The sequence below is a fragment of the Galleria mellonella genome, unplaced genomic scaffold (assembly GCF_026898425.1).
Source record: "Galleria mellonella isolate WM207_F2 unplaced genomic scaffold, CSIRO_AGI_GalMel_v1 utg37, whole genome shotgun sequence".
Classification (NCBI taxonomy): Eukaryota; Metazoa; Arthropoda; class Insecta; order Lepidoptera; family Pyralidae; genus Galleria; species Galleria mellonella.
The window spans coordinates 1,381,322-1,404,717 of record NW_026442087.1 but is presented as its reverse complement, the minus strand read 5'-3'; the positions used below and the strand labels follow the sequence as shown (position 1 = coordinate 1,404,717).

The 23,396-nt window shown below is 34.0% G+C and overlaps 2 protein-coding genes across 2 annotated transcripts in view; one reads left to right on the top strand and one right to left on the bottom strand.

The window, feature by feature from the left end:
* Nucleotides 1-2,536: 2,536 nt before the first annotated feature.
* LOC113515355 (5-aminolevulinate synthase, non-specific, mitochondrial) lies at nucleotides 2,537-4,464 on the top strand. The gene has a single exon (XM_026899525.3). It carries the CDS (start codon nucleotides 2,773-2,775, stop codon nucleotides 4,294-4,296), a length of 1,524 nt encoding a protein of 507 aa, XP_026755326.1. The 5' UTR covers nucleotides 2,537-2,772; the 3' UTR covers nucleotides 4,297-4,464.
* The window catches only part of LOC113515354 (pre-mRNA-processing factor 17), a 43,970-nt gene continuing 25,034 nt past the window's right edge, over nucleotides 4,461-23,396 (bottom strand). Inside the window, exon 11 of the mRNA XM_026899524.3 lies at nucleotides 4,461-4,656. Coding sequence (XP_026755325.1) covers nucleotides 4,479-4,656 — 178 coding nt within the window. The 3' untranslated portion in view covers nucleotides 4,461-4,478. The remainder of the gene's footprint in view (nucleotides 4,657-23,396) is intronic.

Below are 23,396 nucleotides of genomic sequence, written 5' to 3'. Positions count from 1 at the left end.
AATTTGAAAATACACTGATCTTCTAGATCTGTGTATTTTAATGACTGGTAATTAATTAAATGAATCTGAATGACCAGAAGCCGTCTCGACTTCACCGCCGCCATGCAAGGTCTAGCACGAGCGAAATTCCAAATGTCTCATTCCATATTTTATGTCAATATAATCTTTCAGCAACGATACGCTCTGTTCTAGCGATTGCGTCATGGAGACGTCCATAACTTTCGGAGGTAACAACAGCTCATGTATCAGTGAACTAAGAAAAACGTTTTACTTTCCGATATTGCAAAACTTAGTGCAAATTTAAAGTAAGTTTTTGAAATATTTAATAAATTTAGCATTTTCATAAATATATCAAAATTTTCTTTCGGTTAGTCAAAAATCAAATTTTAGACTATGAATTTTCTCTCAACAGTATTCATTCTTCACAATTCAAAGTCAAGGCTATTCAGGATTTTTTTAAACTAAAAATCGTAGAGCAATTACATAGATTTTTAGGTATTGACAATTTTTACAGAGCACATAGGTACTTACCTATAGCTAGTACATATCACTCAATATTACTTAGTTATTTTAACAACTCGAAAAAGAAGAAAAAACTTTTATAATTTTTTTTTATGCAACATAAAATGACAAGCAAGCTGACAGCCCACCAGATAGAAAATGGTAACCGTCGCCTATAAATATGAGCAAAACCATAGACATAACAGAGTAGGTATACTGTTTAGCCCATGATACCCCCATGTGTTGCCGTTCCTGACGACTCAGGTGTTATACCTCTGTACCTTGTAAATTAAAATAAAATAAAAAAATAAAGTAATTGAGGCAATCGTACAAAGTAAACTAAATTTGTAAAACACTGTCACGTTGTCCGCGAATAGTAGGTATTGATCGCATTTAGGTATATCTGATGCATCTAACACATGTGTAGGCGCAATACTATAACAATATATAAGTAATGCACGGAACTCGTTAGATTATCTTTCACAGAAACTTTTTAATGCAAAATCTACGTACTGTACTTATGACAAAGAGCTACTGGCTATTTATCTAGAGATTTGACATTTTAAGGACATTATTGAGGAGCACCATATCTACACAGATCATAAATCCCTTAGTTTTGCTTTTAAGAAAACTAGATGTGAAAAAGAGAAGCCAGTACACATTTTTTTAATAATGAATATTAATTTTATCTTTTAATAATGAATATACTACGAATTTTCGCAATCGCTAGTTCAATCAATATGGTAGTAGATATCCCGTCACGTGTAAAGATAGTTAGTTGTCCTATTCTGTTGAATGTTGCTATATTCGCACAATGATAATATAACGATAAAAAGTTATGAAAATTATTACAAGAGAATAATAGTAATTTACAGCAAATTGTTATGCCTTTTTGTAGCAAGCCTATTTTCTGTGTTATTTCAAATAAGAAATTAAAACCGTAATTAACACAACAATTCCACAAAATCGTTTCCGAGTCATTATATGAACTAAGTCATCCTAGTAGATATTCAAGAAGGTAATTAATTACTGATAAACATTATTGGCAAAGATTTGTATTTCTTGAATGTGTGTATACACTATCGACGCTTAACGAGACGCGATTGCAATTAAATAGTACCTACAATCGCGTTGCGATAAGACCTTACAGTCTAATTAAAACTTAAAATAAATGTTTATGCAATGTGTATTTTATTTATTTATTTATTGGAACCATAAACGTTTACAGTTTATCTTAAGGAACGAAAAGAATTTTTAGTAGTAAAAAATTCAATTTTTAATTCAATTAAGACTAAATAAATCGTTCGTTAAATATAAACAAATATAATATAATATCACAGTAATGTTTACATCGTCATCATTTCAACCGAGTAATGTTTTAACAAACAGTAATTAATATATTCATAGAAATCCAGCATGATTATTCTATTTGACAACATCTTATTAAGCCACTTTAACAGCCTAACATAATGATTTGTTGTATTTTTTGCTCTACTTTTTCCTATACCTTTTTTTTTATAATAAGTGTAGTTATTGTGCTTTTGGTACCGCACTATACTTTTTGTTAACATTTTTGTATTTCTTTGTGCAAGTTTTTCTTTAAGTCTTTATTCAATTGTATTTATTTCTTTTGTTTGATTTATGAGTATCCATTAGTTTCGAAGTTAAAAGCTGCATAAAAATTGCACAAAACACCTCATGATTAGTAATAAATCATGAGGTGATTTGTACAATTTATGTACATTTATATTTTAATCTACAGATTTAATCATGTATTTGTTTTATAATAAATTATTAAATATTACAATATAAACATCCAAACGTTTTTACAAACACATTTATAATATTAAGTGCAACTTATAATAATTTATATAAAAATACTTTTAATTTTAATAATTAATAATTAGTGATGGCGGCTAGTTGCTAAATAATTCTATAAATTATGCTGAAAAATTAAGTATCAACAATAAAAATCTTTCAACGGTAGTAATTATGTGAATATATATGTGGCAACTCATTTAAAATTTGGGCAACCCTGAATCATGTTGCGAAATCTCAATAAATTCTGTGTGAAGTATATTCAAACGTAATCGATATGACGACACAAACTTTATAAATGAAAGGTACACTTGCTTACCTCGCCAGTTGAACCTCACGCCTGTTGAACGTTCGGCTACAGTGAGAGCCAACGTTCTCTAAAAACATCGAAAACAAGTTTGTGGATCTTGTGTCGCAAGTGTTTTGCCAAGTGTTGTCAAAGATTATATAAAAATGCCTTGTCCATTTTTGGGATCACTGAACCAAGCATTTACAAGGAATTATGGAGCTGCTCTCCTTAAACAGTACGGTAATTACTGCCCTGTCATCTCTCGAGGTTTCCGCTCTTTGGGTAATGACGAAACCAAATGTCCTTTCATTCAGAAAAATGCTATCGTATCGGAGGCACCCAAGGAGATGTCCGAAGATATCGTGGAAACCATCCCTCCGTACAAATATGAAAAGTTCTTCCATGACCAAATTAGCGCTAAAAAGAAGGATTACTCATATCGTGTATTCAGGAAGGTATCTCGATTAGCAGCTGATGGAATGTACCCCCAAGCCCTGGAAGGCACTGAGAACCGTCGTGTAACTGTATGGTGTGCCAATGACTATCTGGGGGCTTCCCGTCACCCTGTTGTTCAAGATGCTGCTGTAAACGCCATCAAGTCATATGGCACAGGTGCTGGTGGTACCCGTAACATTGCTGGCAACTCACAGATGACAGAGAAACTTGAAGATGAGATTGCTAAACTTCATAAAAAACCTGCAGCATTAATTTTCAGTTCATGCTTTGTGGCCAACGATGCAACTTTATCAACTTTAGCAAAACTTCTTCCTGGCTGCATCATTTATTCCGATGCAGGAAACCATGCATCAATGATACAAGGAATCCGTAACAGCAGAGCACCCAAACATATATTTAGACACAACGATCCGAATCATCTTAGACAATTACTGGCTGATTCACCTGCTGGAGTACCGAAGCTAGTCGTATTTGAGACTGTCCACTCCATGAGTGGAGCTATTTGTCCGTTAGAAGAAATGTGTGACATAGCACATGAGTATGGAGCTTTAACATTTGTTGATGAGGTACATGCAGTTGGCTTATATGGAAAACATGGTGCTGGCATTGCTGAGGAGAGAGGAATCCAAGATAAAATTGATATAGTATCGGGTACATTGGGTAAAGCTTATGGCAATGTCGGAGGTTACATTGCAAGTTCCTCACTACTTGTGGATACAATAAGATCCTATGCACCTGGTTTCATTTTTACAACTGCACTGCCACCTCCTGTTTTGGCAGGCTCTTTAGCAGCCATTAGACTCCTAGCAAGTGAAGAGGGAAGAAGTCTGAGAGCAAAACACCAATCGAATGTTAGATATTTGAAGCTTTCCTTACTAGTGGCAGGACTTCCACAATTGCCGTCTGTCAGTCATATTGTTCCCGTTCCTATAGTGGGCGCGGACAAAGTGGCTCTCGTAGCGGAGTCTCTTATGAAGAGAGGGCATTATGTGCAAGCTATAAACTACCCGACGGTCGCTCGCGGGGAAGAGCGACTGAGGTTTGCACCGGGCCCGTTCCATACTCCAGAAATGATTGACAGTCTTATCACTGCCTTGATAGATGCATTCCATGAAAACAATATAGTGTTTAATGAGTTTATGAAAAACGGCACCTGTCGTGAATGCAGCATGGAATACAAGGTCGAGATTGGCCAAGACGAGCTGTACAAGTTCCCAATGCAAGTTGCGTAAATGAATAACATCCTAACCGACGGCCATGACAATTATTATATAAGCATATTGTCGCAATATGAAAAATAAAAAAAAAAAAAAATAGTTAATCGATGTTATATAGTTTATTTGAGTTTTATTTATGGTTCGTGGTTCATGTTTAGGAGAAATTAAAAAGATGGCAATTGATTTAATTCTTTTATTTAGTCCCAGTACTTGATTACGCCATCCCAGCCCGCTGTGAGCAGTTTGCTGGGCTCGTGTGGGTGCCACAAGGCTGAGATGCATACACCGTCGTGGGCTTTCCATTTTTTGTACAGTTTCGTTGTTTTCCAGTCCCAGATATAGCATTTTCCGTCTGCATCGCCAGATACAAGATAGCTGTAACAATATTATATTTTTTGATTAAGATAAACACAACAGATAAATAACAAGTACTTATTTAAACTGATTGAACGTGAGATAATACATTTGTTTGTTTTCGATTTATAAATAGGGCGAACCGTAATGTAGGTATTCACCCACAAGGAACATTTATAAGTGAGAATGTACGGTCATATGAGCGTTTGTCAAAGGTTCGATTAAGTATTATAATTAAAAAAATATTCTATGAAAAACTATTCAGTGACATGTCGACGTACTAAGTTATAATTGCTAGCAAGAGGGCTGTTAGAACCCTTTACTAACAATTCCTTTACCCCACTCTTTACCGTCAGGTACACTTGTATAGGTGCACAACAAAAACAACAGCGTAAAAAAACCAACTTCAATTATGACAAAATCAGTTATCTTGATTTAAAAACTAAACAACTGGATCGACTTTAAATTTCTATTGGGACAATCTTTAAGATAAAAAAAATCCCAATACAAACTGTATTGGGATTACTGACAGTACTGACGGAGTTATGAGGTGAGAGACATAAAAAAATACGACCGAATTGAGAAAATACTTTTTTTGAAGTCGATTAAAAATTAAGAAATATTGGCGTCTTTCGAATTCTTATTGATATTGAATTAATATTCATTTTGATAGTCACTCTGTGTTTTTGTCTAAATTAAAAAGTTGATGTACCTCGCCATTATGTTTTGTTTGTATTTTTAATTTAATTCAAGTAATTTGAATTGTTGGGTATCATAAGGTGAATGTAAATTATTGTTTTTATTAATTTGATGCCATTTAATTCTATTGTAATAATTTAATTCTATTTTAATATTTTTTGAACACGAAGCACACTGTGGTTGCCTTTAAATGTAAGAACAGTAAGCCATAATCCGCTAGTGTAATGTATCGAAATGTTTCGCTGTATCTTATGTTGGTAATCCTAAATAAATAAATTCTAATTCAATGGACGGACAAATTGATGTTACAGTACAGCTAGGTAGGTAAGTGCCTTCAGCCTAACAATTGTCCAGTCACGATTATCACTGCCGTGTTCGGACCAGTATTGTTACTGGCCTGGGTCACAATGGCTAATATAAATTTAATTTTGGACCTGGATAATCGATGTAGCAAACGTTCTAAACAGTTTCAATGAAAAATATAAATATAAATGCATAAAAAATATAAAATAAGCATAAATGTTTGCTTTAATATCTTTTCCCTTCTTTGCATGATTTGTTTTTATTGATGAAATAAATCAAAGTGATATAATTCATGTTTAAAATTAAAGGAGAAATGGTTAAAAAAATAAATTTTACAACTACGTTTTTTTTTTCTGCAATGGACATTAAGAAGGTATCCAGACACGATCAACTTAAAGTGAACTTAGTCTTTTATACAAGTTTTAGGCATTCAATGTTATGATGGAAATTTCCACCAAAGTAAATAAGCAATTCCATGCAAAGAAGGGTTAAATTATATTTAGCAGTGGACAGTTAACGACTTTATTTACATTTATTTGGATTTGGTTATAGTTTTTTACTTATTTATTTTTTTATTTGTTTGTACAGTGTATTGAGTCTCCCATCTAAGAATGGGTATTGGCTACCAGCACGCATGCTAAAGTTAAATGAGTTAAGGGGCGGCCTGAAAATCAGCGCTATATAGGTACATCTCACTGGAGGTGTGCATATATAGCAATAACTGAGGCGGCTCCTATTACCAGCAAAATGAGTTTATTTATTTTTTTATTGTAGTTTTTTACCTGTTATTATTATTGTTGGTAAAAAAGACTATCTATTTATCTAAATTCGCGGATGTAATTGTTTTTTACTATTCCATAAACGATGGGAATATAGGTCACAAGGGCAAAAGAATATAAACAGTAAATACGTAAACTATAGCATGAATTAATTTTTTTTTATACCTCAAAGTTGGCAAACAAGCATACAATCCGTCTGATGGTAAACGGTCACTGTAGCCTATGGACGCCTGTAACACTAGGGGTGTCACGTGCACGTTGCCGACCCTGAAGAAACTTTAATACACCCTTTTGAAGAAAATCAGGGCTGACAAGACATGCGTCTAATATTGCGATACTGCAAGCGTGTATTGAACTGTTTACCATCAGACAAGCCGTATGCTTGTTTGTTAATGTTGTGACATAAGAACAATTAATCTAAGGTTCACCTCGACTCTTAAATACAATATTAATAGATGGCACTTTAGTCCCGTCAATCGGGCAACGATAGCTGTTTCATAGCAGAAAAAGATTTGCGCTATTTCAGACCATTCTCTTAGAATTTAACAATGGAACGTTAACTTGGTACTTAAAATAATGCCATGATAATTAAAATCAACACGTACACAGCAAATAATGGTTAACTACAACAAGAAGTTGTTATTACTATCAGTTCAGTGTTCAATAAATCATTGACGATTGCATCCTGCGCTTTGAAGGTTTACCTTCAAACGACTCTCAAGAGAGATCTAAATAAATGATCAATTGGCAAGATCCGGCTTTGAATTGAGGTTAGATATACACCTGTGTAAATAAGTAGTTGGTTATTTCAATAAAAAAAAAAAACATATATGAGAGAATATATTAATAATAATTTTTATTTTTCCACCACAACCATATTATACATTAATCGGCAACAATAATATAAAACTACACACAGTTGTGGGAGACTGGCGTCTAAATTGGGCAGCGAGATGCCTGTGTCTTAGATCACCAGGACCTCCCTCCTTAGTAATAAACATCAATAATATATTATTAACTGCCATCATGATAAGGAACAAAAATTAAATACAAAAAATACAAAATATGATTGGCGGCAAATAGTAAAACTAATTAAGCTACCCCAAATAATGTGGCAATTAGTGTTTGGAGAGCATTAGATGATGCTACTCGTAATACTAGGAAATATTTTAAATAAGTACTTTATATTATTCTCAATTTCGTGGATAATATAGTATATGTTATATTACCAGAGGGAGACTTTGTACAAAAACCATTTGCTTTGGCACCTCTGTCCCATTCGTGTTTCAACCGTGAAGCAGTTGTGTTTGCATGGCTGTGTTTCGGTTTGAAGGGTGGGATATGGTGTGAATTTACTGTATACAGAGGTATAACACCTGAGTCCTCAGGGTCTAATGAGATTGGAATGGAAAATGTAATGCGAAGGTTGTTCGTTAAATATGCCAAGGATAAGAAATATATTTTACGTCAAGCTTAATGACGACGGTACAGATGAAAACATAATAAGTACGATAGTACGCTATAGACAACACATCTGTGACGTACCTCCGTCGGAAATTTACTTGACCGAGAAACTGAGAATGCGGTCCCTAGCTTATAATACCTATAAGACGATTTAATTATCTACATCTACACTAATATTATAAAGAGGAAAGATTTGTATTTTTGTGTGTATATATGTTTGTAATGAATTAACTCAAAAACAACTTTGTCGATTTCAAAAATTCTTTCACCATTAGAAAGCTACATTTACCCTGAGTAACATAGGCTATGTTTATTGCTAGAAAAGATTAGGGATCCTTACTAAACTAAATCAACTAAATAAATAACTAAATCCTTACTTTAGTAAAATTTTTTTACACCTTGAATTAAGGTGTAAAAAAATGCTATAAAATATCTTTCGTCGCGTGCGTTGCGGAAACTATTGGTGATAGAACAAAAGTATGTTCTACAATATTGAAGAAAATATCAATAACTACAAAAAACTTCGCGATACTATATGTCCAACTATTATCGTTATGTCACAATAACCACTTTTTAAAGTGTTGTAAAAATGTCCACCCGTGCGAAGCCGGGTCAGGCCGCTAGTAAGAAATATAATAATATTATATTTTTAATATAATTAACAATAATAATTTATTTATACTTTATTGTAATATAATAATAATTTTTAATATAATATTATTTTCTATGCTTGGGATACTTATTTACGATATTGGCATGTCTTTCGAAGTAGGTAATTTAAAAATAATATAGAAAAAAAAAAGAAATAAGTTATAATACAAAACAGTCAATATACAAAATAAGATATTTGGATTATGCAATGTTATTTCTTGTTCATGTAACCTGGTCGAAACGTCGAGATAACCTTAATTAAATATTTATTTATTTGTTAAGGAAAACAAATGGCACAAGCTTGTATTTACCTATAAGTACATTATTAATAAAATATTTATATGAATTTTTATTTTCTTGTTTCTTTTTCTAATTTTTTTTTTTGTAATTCTTAATAGGTTTTTTTATAGGTGACCATGGAATGGCAACCCTGTTAACGCTATTGGTATACGCTGGCGGTTCACTAGTGAGAAATAATACATAAGTAAGAGGATGGAAACAAATCAGATAGTCCATCGTGACGAATTCAATAAGAATCAACCACCATGGGTTCCAGAGGGAACCGCGTGGAGGTCGACCTGATACGGTATAGTGCTAGCAATGGCGCTGCCATATCTCTATTACTAACAATCCTGAATAAATTTTTATTAGGCACTATTACGACACTCTTAACACGTTAACAATATACTCTAAATAAGCGTTTACAATTATTCATCGGCCTCGAGGTGTTAAATATAACTCCATTACGCGACCAAAGGTTACCACTACGGAGAACGTGTTTTAGTCACAGTTCGCGTTACAATGTGGACAAAAACACATATATAACATTTGCACAGACGTTCTTGTAATTACCAATCATTTTAAAGGTAGGCAAAAAATATGGATTTAAATATGGACAACACTCTCAGGGTTGCCAGTACCGAATTTTTATTTTTATCTAGAAGTCAAATATTTTTTCCCCAAATCAAAAAGTCGGGCCAATTTGTCCATCATGGCAAATTTCCTTGGAATTGAATACGATGGTGTCCAAGGGGACCTTCGTAGAGGCTGGCCTGATACTACTGATACTGATAGATTACTAACAATAAGGTCTAATCGCCTCATTATAAACATGTATACAATTAATATCAATATAAACATAAATCAATCTATATTATGGAATGAGCTCCCTTCCGAGATTTTCCCAAGAGACTACAGCATGGGGTTCTTCAAAACGGGGCTAAAGAGGTTTCTTCAGGGTCGGCAACGCGCGCATAATATTGTATTGCATTTGTATTGCAAGTGTCCATAAGCTACGGTAACCGCTTACCGGTGGGCCGTATGCTTGTTTGCCATCTCAGTGGTATAAAAAAAAAACTTGGTAGGTAGTATCACCATTACATTTTCGTCTCTTAAAAAGGGCGTCATCATCGTCATTGTTCCGACCTTTTCCTGTTTAGTCGGCATATGTATTTAAATTCCGTTCTAGTTTTTAATTCATTCCTTCCTTCATACCCTATCTTTTCTGGGTTCCCTCTTATATTATATATTTAACCGTAATAGCCTATCTATATTGTAATAGATGTGGCAGTTTCAGACCACAATTTCAAACTTCAATTTCATTATTCAAACGGAGCCCTGATTATGTCAAAATAATAAGATTGCTATAACTAAAAATTGCTTAGTAATCGCTGTCAACCTCATTTTTTACATGTTTTTTTATTTCGTAAAACAGAAAGTGAATTCGTAAGTGAATGATCAGCAATACATATCGGTCCTAGATTTACAGAGCTATTGAAAATCAAAAAATACTATGATGTTCCCGTGTGGTCTCGGCATAGAATAGGCTCCTTTCCCGTGTCGTAAAAGGCGACTAAGAGAGGGCGAAGGATGTGCTGCAGCGACCCTCTTAAAACATCTCCAAAGCCTAACTGCGGTTGCCAATCCACCTGACAAGTGTAGCTACTACTGGCAAAACCCCACTGTGAGGAGACTTATGTTTAGCAATGGTCAGTTAAAAGACGAAGATGGTGATTGTTAGCTAATCACTAGTGACGCTGTTTATCAGTGGAAGGTGCTTTTAGCGATATTTTTATGGGTGAAAATGGAATGGTAACCCCGTCTATACTATCGACATATACGAGTACGTACACTGGCAGGACAACAGTGAGAAACGATAAGTGAAGATGAAAGCAGGTCAGTTAGCGCATTGGGACGAATTTCAATACGATAAATCACAATGGTATCCAGGGGGAACCGCGTGGAGGACAAAACAATAAGGTATATTGCTAGTAACGGAGCTAAAATATAAGTAATAATGTATATATATATATATATATATATATATATATATATATATATATATATATATATATATATATATATATATATATATATATATATATATATATATATAATATTTACTAAGGAGGCTTTTAGAGCCCATTACTAACAATCCCTTTCCCCACGATTAGGAAGCAATACCTATGTATATTTTGATTGACAATTTATTAGCAATCGATTACGACGTCATCGAGCAATGTTTGCTAATTTTTAAGTAATCAAACTGCCTGCCAAGGCTTAATATTGTGATCGTACGATAGTATACTACTTCAAAGTACTGTTTTTTAATATATTTTACATGTAACCTTGTATTAGATAATCTTTTTATTTTATTATATGATTAAATTATTAAAAGGTTAAAATATTTATGCCGTGTAGTACCAGTATAAAATACTTAGTAAAAAAGAGATACGTGGGTTCAAACCCCATCAAACCAACTATCCTTTGCTGAACATAGGCCTCCCCCACTTACGAGAGTTTTGCTAGTAATTGCCACTTCTTGACGGCGGATTGGTAGCCGGATTTAGGCTTTGGTGATGCATTAAGAAGGGCGCTGCTTCCCATGCCTGGACCATAATGTTCCCTTAGTCCCCTCTAACGACACCCACGGAAAAGTAAGAAGTGGCCTATTCTATGCCGGGGCCACAAGTTTCTTTAATACAAATGTATTGATACATTAGAGTCAATTTCGATTTACTAAGAGGCGATCCACCACAGATCCGGGTGCGAAATTATTAAGACATATATTTGATGCTTGGGAAAATAAAATGGATGCGGTCGGTGTTCTTTAAGATCTATCCAAGGCTTTTTATTGTAAACCATATTACATTACTCAATAAACTTAATGCCTACGGGGTTAAAGATAAAGCTTTAGATTTAATTGAATTACACTTGACTGACAAAATCCAAAAAGTTAAAGTGTACGTCAACATTTTTAACCAGTCTTTTGTGAGAATGGGTGCCCCTCAAGGATCATTCCTTGAACCATTTTTATTTTCAGTGAATATGAATTATATATATATATATATATATATATATATATATATATATATATATATATATATATATATATATATTCTTTATTGCACTTGTAAGTTACATATAAAATAATCTATTTATAAATGTTGTGAGCAAGGGTGGACTTATCTCTGACAGAGATCTCTTCCAGTCAACCCAGTACAGTAAGAAAGCATTTCGTTAGCGGACAGCTGAAGTGCTACAACTATTAATACATAAACAAATATACAGTTAAATAAAATATTAAAATATATAATAAAATATTACATAAATACATACACTATAAATATATACAATACCTACCTACTTATATAGTATATGTTAAAATAAATTAATATACTACATACATTAGAAATTTCGTTTAATGATTTTAAGATTTGAGAGTTCAATTAGAAAAATACAAAAAAAAAAAAATATATTACTCAAGGGAAAGAAAATGTGATTTTAACCTCTTCTTGAAAGAGGTAATAGAGGGACTCTCTTGTATGTGGGAAGGGAGTTTGTTCCATAACTGGACAGCTCGATACGAGAAAGAGTTGCCCATAAAGTGTGTCCTACACACAGGAAGTTCAAGCATCCTGGATTGCAGTTGACAGGAGCGTTTAGGACGGACTGGTGGTGGTAATAATTTAAACCGGGAGCGGAGGTACGATGGAGAATTGGGGTTATTGAGTATGTTATAAAGGAAAGAAAGGATGTGCATATCACGTCGAAGTCGGATAGGGAGCCACTTTAACTGGTTGCGAAAGGCAGACACGTGATCGTATTTACGAAGACCAAAGATGAACCTAATAGCTAGGTTTTGTAAACGTTCCAGCTTGTTTAGAAGCTCCTCAGTCACATCCAAAAAACAGACGTCGGCATAGTCAAGTATTGGGAGTAGTAGAGATTGTGCGAGCATAATTTTTGTGTTTACCGGGAGAAAGTATTGGAGTCGCTTGAGAGAGTGAAATGAAAAGTACATGCGTTTACTGAGTTCATTTATATGACATGCCCAAGACAAAGTGCCGTCCATTATGAGACCAAGGTTCTTAACTTTCTCGGCATAAGCCACTGGAACTCCATCATAATAAAGTGCCGGTATCTCGGACCAATTCAACTTGCATCTCATCCTGCTGCTGCCAATAATGATGGCTTGTGATTTAATAGGATTTATGAGAAGTCCAAATGTATCAGCCCACGATTGTATTGCACATAAATCAGTATTTAAGGCAGCAATGGCATCAGACAATCCAGGCAATGCGAAGTGTCTGTAGAGTTGTAGATCATCCGCATACAGATGGTAGGGAGAATTAATATAACGAGAGATATTGTTTATAAAAATTGAAAAAAGTAAAGGAGAAAGCACGCCACCTTGAGGTACACCGGCAGTGAGCGAAGACCAATCCGATGAAGCATCATTGGCTCTTACACACTGCCGGCGACCGAAAAGATAGGAAGAAAACCATTCAATAGCAGAAGAGGATACGTTTATTGCTCGGAGCACGGCAAGCAAAATGTCAAAATCTACTGAGTTAAAGGCATTATTTGCATTTTGTTATATAGGATAGATGTGGTACAGTATTATATGCAGATGATACTTCTTTGATATTGAAAGTAGATAGAGCGACTAAGAATTATGACGAAATAAATAATGCTCTGTTACGTCTTCTCAAACAATCTTGTGTTAAATGTTAATAAAAAACAAAATATGTAAATTTTGCACTTTCTAGGTTCCCAATTCTAATATCTACTAATATTAAAATAAATAAGGTTACTCTTGTCTTTGTCGATTCCACTGTTTTTCTTAGGATCACTGTCGACAAAAAAACTTCAAAATATGCTCACATACAAACCTTAACTTGCAGCTGAGTTCTGCAGCTTTTGCAGTACACAAGATCAGACAGTATACCAATTCCGATTAGTATATAATATTCATAGTGTCTTGTCTTATGGGATATGATTATGGGAAATACCAGCTGTTATTCAGAATATTTTAATTTCACAGAAACGTGCGATTACTACTTACTATCTAAGAAGTCGTATTTCACTGAGAGAGAAATTTAAAAGAAATTAATATTGTTACTGTATAATATATAGTATAGTACACACAAACATTTTGTATGTACTATCTTCATATTAACATACAAGAACTATCATTTTTATCAAAAAACCGTCATGTTCACAATCTCAATACTAGACAAAATATAAGCTCGTAATTCAAAATTGTTTAGAAATAATAAATAGGTGTTTTGTAGGAATGGGCATTAAAATATATACTAAGATTTCAAAATATACTTTAGATCTACCTTTCATCAAATTTAAAAGTTTTATTAAGAAACATTTAATGAATAAAGCCTCATATACATTAATCGATTACATATACGATAAACCAAGACAATCATGCCTGGCTTTAAACGATCATGCATGGTATATTGAGGTTACTTATTTATTTATTTATATAAGACACACCAACAATATGCTCACAATAATTAAGTAGACAATATACAATGTTATTAATAAGTAAAAGAGAAAAACTACTATTAAAAAATGCTTAAATCTAAGTTTGAACAAAAAAATCTTACTCTTCACTACCAAGCTTAAGGCCATATGAACACATCAATTAAAGGTGTATACAGCTCTCACAGATAATCGTCAATGTACACTAACTAACAATTATACAATTAGAAAAGACCTAACTACCAATCCATATTATTACTAAGTCTAGTAAACTGCACTAAAGAATTACCAAAGACGTCAATATCATGGTCAACGTTTACGGCTTTATTATACGATGATAACATTCTGTTGAGGGGAGAATTGGATCCTAAGTTAGTACGACAAGCGTATGTTGAAAATGTGTTAACTATTTTATCAGATCTAATATTGAAATTACGTGGTACTATCAAGCGTATATCCTTAAGAACATCAGGTATCAAAATAAGGTCATTTAAAATCTTAAACAACATTATAAGATCTATAATCTTTCTACGCTGACTCAGTGACTTCATCCCGAAGAATTCCAGACGATCAGTATAAGATGCAGTTATTGGACATTATTTATCTTTGTAAGCCAAGTAACGTGTGAAACTTCTTTGCACTCTCTCAATACGATCGATATAACATTGATATTAGGGATTCCATATCAGAGAAGCATATTCAAGTGTACTGCGGACGTATACGTTATAGAGTATTTACCATCTATATTACGAATGAAGTCTGACATATATCTGTATATATTTTGTTTGACATACAATAATGGCTGTCTAATAATTTAAATAACTCTTATTCAGTCTGTACTGATAAAAATTTATTATTGCAAAGCCAAATTAAAAAAAAAAAGCACCTGTTAAGTTACTTTCTCGATCTTCTCAACTAAAATTGCAATCCGAATGGGCGTTTAATCGATACACATATTAATTCGTATTAATTAATGTTCAAACCTTATTAAAGCACCTCTTTAGAAAGTATGATCACTAGTTGTGATGAGATAGGGTTGGTTATGATTTACAGCCAACCCATACTCAGTTTTTTAAGCAAGACAACTCTTCATCTTTCAGTTTTACACACTTAACCGATTCTTCCCATAACTTTTCAATGGTTTTATCATCATAACCAATTCTCATATCTTTAGATAGAACCCGACAATTTCGAAAATATTTGCCATTATCATGTCTGGTACCCCAACATATAGCGGCGTGGATAGCAGTTTGTGCACCTTCCCACTGGTTCTTGAATACACACAAACATATAAAAGTTACAATAGGTTCGGTACACCAGCCGACACTGTGATAGACTCCGGTCCCCACTATACCTGGATCTACACAATTGACAACCACGTTAAAACCTTTTAATCTTTTAGCTAATTCATAGGTAAACAACAAAATACACAGTTTGCTTTTAGAATAAATCTTGAAACAGTTACCAGTATTGTTCAAATTCTTCAGATCTAATGTGACCAAATTGTGCATTAGTGATGTTGTATTTATTATCTTACTCGGCTCAGATGGTGTTCCTGTTCGTTTCAAAAGTGGTAGCAGCAATATAGTTACCAAGAATATTCCGAAATAGTTCACCTGCATTATGAAGTTCATGCCATCGTCAGTCAAGGAATCTCCTGGGAAACCGACACCTGCATTGTTGATCAATAAATCCAAACGATTTTCCGATTCTATGATCTCTTTCGAAAATCTTCGTACAGATTCCAGCGATGCTAAATCAAGGAGTTTGAAGGAGACATTCTCATTTCTGGAACTTTTCAATATCAAACTTCTCGCGTGAAGACCTTCTTCCTCTAGCGGGCAAGCTATTATAACTTTGGCACCTCGATGCGCAAAGTCCATTGCGATCTCCAACCCCATTCCTTTTGTACCACCGACTATAACTGCAGTTTTTCCTTCTAACCTTCTTCTGGATTTGCATATCGCATTCGTATTTTTATGATAAATTATTGTGCCCAATATGAATACAAATATTAGTGTTAAAAATTGACACAGCATTTCGAGAAAGGATATATTATTGAACATTATGTTTACGTATATATTTCTTAGCGAATATTGTGAAAATGGCTCGATTAATAATATGTAAAAGGTTATATAGGATCAGCAGTAGGAAACTATTGTACGATATGACAGCTGTAAATAATTTTCTGATAGCTATTGTGTGTTTTTATAGCACCTAGATACTAATTAACTTCTGTCTGCGACTCTGTCTAAGCAAAATCTCCCAATATCGGTGTAAATTTTTGGGAATTTATTTTTAGGTAAGTTGTTGGAACTCTTGCAACAATTACATGGTTCTGTGTCCACTAGTATAAACTGTACGTTGTCAGTGAAAAATATTGGCGTCGGCCAGATTCGAACTTATTGACATAGTATTCAAGAGTTGGGCCAATAGACTCACAGACGGAAATAAAGACGGGAAATGTGGAAAATACACAAAAATCGTAATTTGTTTCCAAAAGTTAAAGACACGCATAATCGTAATACCAGACATAAGGAGACGGTTAAGAACAGATTAAAGTTATCCTAACTTTAATCTCTTTTTAATATATATATATAATTAATTTTATTAAAAAATAATAATAGATAGATGTTAGATAAAAAACTATTTTTCATGGTACTGAAAATACATAATAACCGCTGGAAATAACAACATACAAATAAATTCAATGAATTTATTAAAGAAATAAAATATTACTATATTAAACATTTAATATAGATAAATAATAACTAAGAGAATAAACAATAAATTAGATATATGTTGGAATTTACTCATATTATTGTATTATTAATAGCAATTTTTGACTGTTACATTGTTGTGTAAATGGCCGTGTAGCCCCGGCATAGAATAGGCCGCACCTTTCATTCCTGTGGACGTCGTAAGAGGCGACTAAGGGAGGACGAGGGATGGGCAGCGGCGTCCCTCTTGAAAATCTCTAAAGCCTAACTGCAGTTACCAATGCTTGCAATATCCCTTAAAACGAAACTAAGATGACACTAATGTAATACATAAAAAACCACTTAGTACGTATCGCTTCTAGCAAGAAATATATTTACGTCATTTGACTCCGGTACTGGAAATAATTGGCATTTAATGGAAAACAAATATTTACTTGATACGGCCGACTTTGTTTTGCCACATAGCGCTACCTGACGGATCCATTCGCTTATTGGGATAAAAACTGTCCTATTTCCTAAGTTGGAGCAAATATTTTTTCGAGATAATTTTTTCGTAATTTAGTAAACGGTCGATTCGTTGTTTTTTTGTCGTCGACTGGCATCAGGTAGCGTAAGAATTTCATCAAAACCGGTTGCTCGATTTCGAAGATTAGTTAGAACGTAGTGACGCGAAATTAAAATAAATAATTAATGCAATATACTTTTCATTGCATAATTACATTTCTATTTTCCCAAAGGTTGACTGGAAGGGAATGCTATACAGTATTAAGTCCGCCTTTTGTACCAAACAATTTTTTTTTTGTAATATCGTCAACAAAGTATAAACAAATATGGAAATTACAAAATACATTTCACCGAACATGATATATAAACTAAGAATTTCGTGTATTTCAATCCAAATCAAAATTCAAAAGGCAAAACGACATGCTAATTGTTATATATATATATATATATATATATATATATATATATATATATATATTTAACACATTGACATTGGATACTTATTAGTTTTCATGAATATTTCTCACAATAATGTAATAATTATAATCGTATTTTTCCATTGTTATTTCATACAGGATTTAATTGTTAATTACTTAAATATAATATAATATAATGTAGAATAAATTACAATAAAAAAAATGCTGAAAAACAATACTAGGCGTTAGATGATTATATACTCATGTGATTTTCGAATTCAAATTGTCACGACTAATAGAGATTGTTATAAAGAATGTCAAAATGTAGCAATGGCGACATCTATTGGTGTATATTTGTATCAATGTGTATAGTCTATAACGGTGTTTCCCAACGTGGGGCCCACGTCCCATAGGGGGGCAATTTGATAGTTAAGGGGAGGGGGGGGGGGGTAATTAAAAATGAACTCGAAGCGATTTTAACCCTCTTGCTCCAGGCCATTTAAATGCAATGCTACGAGTAGATATTGGTGCCAAATTTAACAAAAAAGTAAATTAAAAAAAAAGCTGTAAATATTTATTAGGTATAATTTCGTTCGACGTTACCAAAATATCAACTGGGCGATTAGAGTCATCAAGTAAACTTTGTCGGGAAAAAATTATGTATGGGGGCATAAAAATTTTAGAAATGTTCAAGTGGGACATGGAACAAAATAGGTTGGGAAACACTGTTCTAACATATATTATCTATGTATGAGACCATGCGTGTGTGTGGTTATAAAAAAAAATAGGAAAAAATGTAAACCCATATATACTTTACATTTATATCCCTTAGGGTCCTAGCTTAGTCCTATGGATCACACCTTCTTTTTCTGTGGGTGTCGAAAGAAACAAGTAAGGTAACTTAATGGTCGAGAGAGGCAGCATCCCTCTTACTCGTGAAACACCACCAGAGCCTAACTGTGATTACCAATCCGTGACTGAGATAAAAAGTAAACTATATTCTTCTCATCACGCACGCACGCACGCACGCACGCTACGCACACACACATAATTAAAACTAACTGCGGTTGCCAATACGCCTTCCAAGCGTGGCAACTACTGGCAAAATCCCCCTAGGGGGAGGCATATGGAGGCATATATGGCAGCAGTGGACAGTGAAAAGCTGATATAATAATGTGATGAAACAATTTTAGAAGAAAAAAAAAAAACGCTTTAGCAGCTCGACTACACCGATCGCCATTAAATTTGGCATGCTTAGAAGTACTATTAGAGATTTAAGATACAATCTCTCTTTTATCACACGGCCAAAGTCGCGAGTAAAGACTAGTAAAACTTATACTACTAGTAAAATTGAACCGACATAAAATCAGAATAACAATGGCTGGTTTTTATTTTTTTTTTTTCTAACTAAACTCATTGTATGTATTGTATATTGTATGATAATGATAAGACTGTAGTTGACTAAAAATACACGTCCAATATAATATCTGAACAAAAGTCAATAATATAGATAAGGAGTTAATGGTATTGATTTGATTTGATAAACTACGAATACTTAGTAACAAAATATAAAACGCGCTATAAAATGAAAAACCCTATTTTATTGAACTAAGTGTTATTTTGCGGAAGTACATAATAACTGGTTAGTTGATTAGAATTATTTTACTACCATTAGTATGCGTTTGACTGCCAGCACTCAAAGATTGACTGTTATTATTACCAGCAGTTATAAATGAGGCATCTTCAAGAAAATTAATAGATTGCTGCTCACAGTCTAGTGTCAACGGTTCGGCGTCCTAACTGCGAATGACTCAATTTCGGCCGCTTTGCCGTATTTATACCCTTTTAGTAAGGGAGACTCACCCCTCTCCCCTAAAGGCATTGCGATAATTCGATGCGAGTCATTGTCGCTTTGCTATCGTATTTATCAAGGAGAAATTGTAAGTCACTTTTAGCGATAAAACAAGTGTCACAAAACGTGCGTGGACGAAATGGCAGTCGGAGGTTGATGGCAAATATGAAAGGTCATAGAACTTCTGGTAACAATAATAATAGTCAATCTTCAGTCAGTCAGTGTTGGCAATAGCACGCATACTAAGAGTAGCGAAATTAAACAAAATAATTTCAATCAACTAACCAGAAGAAACATAAATAAATATAAATATATATTATGCTCATTAGGAAAGAACCTGTAATATCATTGTAATAAAGCTAAATAAAGAAAATATATAAATCAGAACGCATTGGACAGAGACGTTAGAATGTATTTTTTCAAACTATTAACTTCCTTATGACAGTCTATGGGAGAGGCCTATGTTCAGCAGTGGACAGATAATGGCTGTAATGACGATAATTAAAAATGTAGATTCAAAATGCAGTATTTTACATATTAAAAATATTTTCAAAACAATGTCGGTTAAAATAATAGAATACGAATCAATGTACACTTGATTAATACGTTTGAAACACAAAACCTTGAATTGGCATTATTTCGCTATTTCAACATATTATATTTTGCAATTGATTACTTCCTATAATATTAAGAAGTTTTGAATTACAAATACCTATTAACATACCTCTTTACTAATATTTTAAATATACCTAAATGTCTGTTTGTTCTATCTTGGCGCTATAAGAGCTCAACAAATCGTCATGAACTTTGATAAATAGTGTTTTTTCGGACGGAGGACAAATATTATTTATATATTTTTATGGGTGTTTTCTGTCTTTTTTTTTATACTACTTAGAATGGCAAACTAGCTGACGGCCCACCTGATGGAAAGTGGTAACCGTCAACTATAGACATGAGCAGTACCATGGACATAACAGAGTATACTGTTTCGCCCATGATATCCCCCATGCGTTGCCATCCCTGAGGACTCAGGTGTTATTCCTCTGCACCCTGTAAATTCACGCCATATCCCACCCTTCAAACCGAAACACAGCCATGCAAACACAACTGCTTCACGGTTGAAACACGAATGGGACAGAGGTACCCAAGCAATCGACTTTTGTACAAAGTCTCCCTCTGGTGTCTATAATTGTCTTATGGCATTACTTATGGCTTTGATATTTATTACACAATATAGAACGACAAACAACCTCCCCCCCCCCTCCTCAACCCGTTTCCGATGCAAGTAGCAAGTGACCTATAGACACGAATAACTTGGACAACACAATATACAAGTGGCAAACAAACACGATGCCTCTTGTGCGTTGCAATTTCTTAGGACTTACTCAGTAACTTTACAGACATATCATCATCTCCCCACCCTTATCCCAATTATTATTTAGGGTCGGCGTAATATGGTTTTATCCATATTACAAAAAGACATAACTCACTGATCAATGCCAGCCGTGAATAACGGGATATGGTGACCTAAAAAATTCGACATAATCCTGATCCAATAATAACTAAGCTACGGCCACAACCACAGCACTGTTCAACTCCTAGATTTGGATATACTAACATAAACTAGGGGGGGAGAAGGGATTATTAGTAATAGAAATTAGCAACCCCATTGCTAGCAATATACCCTATCAGGTCGATCTCCGCACGGTTGAAAACTATCCTGACTGATTTATTGTTGAATTCGTCACGATGAGCTAACTGACCTGCTTTCTTCCTCACCTATCATCTCTCACCGGTGCCCCGTCAGTGTATACCGATAGCGCGGGCGGGGTTACCATTCCATTATCAATCATAAAAAAAATTAACTAGTGGGGGGGGGGGGGGGGTTGATTAGTAATGTGATAGTAATAAGAACACTAGCTCCCATCGCTAACAATATAGTCCGTCAAGTTTATCTTACCGCGGTCCTACCAGGAACCGTCGTGTTTGAGTACCATAGAAATATGCCATGATGGATTTAATGACCTGACTACATTCTAATCATTTCATCCTCCACTGGTACCCCTCCCCCCATGTATACCGTTAGAATAAGCGAGTACACCATTTCATATTCATCTATTAAAAAAAAAAAACAATATAAACTAGGCCAAATCCTACGAAACTGCACATTTTTCACGTAATTTAATATCTCTTTAAATGCAATATCATAGAACCTTCAGAAATATTTTATAGAAAAATTGATAGAAAAAAATACGTAATTTATTGCTAAAAAAAAGTCCACGTATTGAAATTAAAATTATAACAAAAAATTAGGATATTTTATAAACTTCAATTGCTTATAAATCCAGAACTGAGCACAAATTTACATTGACACACACTAGTGTAACCATTTACTTGTCTCGTTTTTATAAATATTTTTGGTCTATCAATACTCGAGTATGTTATACCTGGTCATAAGTCTATAGTTGTATTGAGTAAACACATATGTACTTTTCAACTCGTGCATATATGGATATTTAAGGTCGCGTAACACACGTAGAGAAAGTTACGCTAAGCCAGTCCACTGACGTTTTGTGGCCACATGTGGTATTATGCAGTAGCTACATTGCTATAGTATATAGATACAATACCATTTAGATATAAAGAATAGTTTCGATTTATGTTTTTTTTTTATGGGTGATAATGAAATAGTAACCCCACCCGCGCTATCGGTATACACCGGCGGGGCACCAGTGAAGGATGATAGATGAGGATGAAGCAGGTCAGTTAGCCCATCGTGACGAATTCAACAGGAATTGTTCACGATGGTTTCCAGGGGGAACCACGTGGAGGTCGATCTGATAGGGCTATTATATTGCTAGCAATGGGGCTACTAAACTCCATTGCTAAAAATGTGAAGAGAAACTTTATATGGGATGAAAATGGAATGGTAACCCTGCACTATCAACAGTAACAGTGAGGTGTGATAGGTGACAATGAGGTCAAGTCAGTTGATCAATTGTGGCGAATTTATGTATTAACCACGATGGTTTCCAAGAATTATGGCATAAAGGTAGACATGCTACCAATATACCCTATATTGGTACCACATGATAAGCCTTTATACTAAAGTTTTTTTATAGGAAATCTATAGTCTAAGAGGACATCTTCTCCCAAATCCTTACTCACATTATAGATGTGAATGTGATAGATAGATAGATAGATACTCTTTATTGTTTCCTCCAAAAGATTACAATAGTAAACTTATTATAAATATAAATAATTACAAAAAATAATCACAATGAGAAAACAATGGGCGACCTTATCGCTAAGAGCGATCTCTTCCAGGCAACCTTTGGATGGAGAGGAGTAATTATAAACAATTTGGTGGAAGGCACGTTTGTTTGTTACCTTTTAACGCTTTAACGGTTTCCCTAACCATCATGAAATTTGGCATACACGTAATATATGAGAAAGAGAAGGACATAGGATACTTTTTATCAGTAAACATTTTGACAAAGTCGCTGGTAAAAGCTAGTTATTCGTCAATATTTGTTTGTTTGTGTTCTATCAATGATTGGCCATAGGTCACGTGACGTCCAGTAGTGTTACGTCA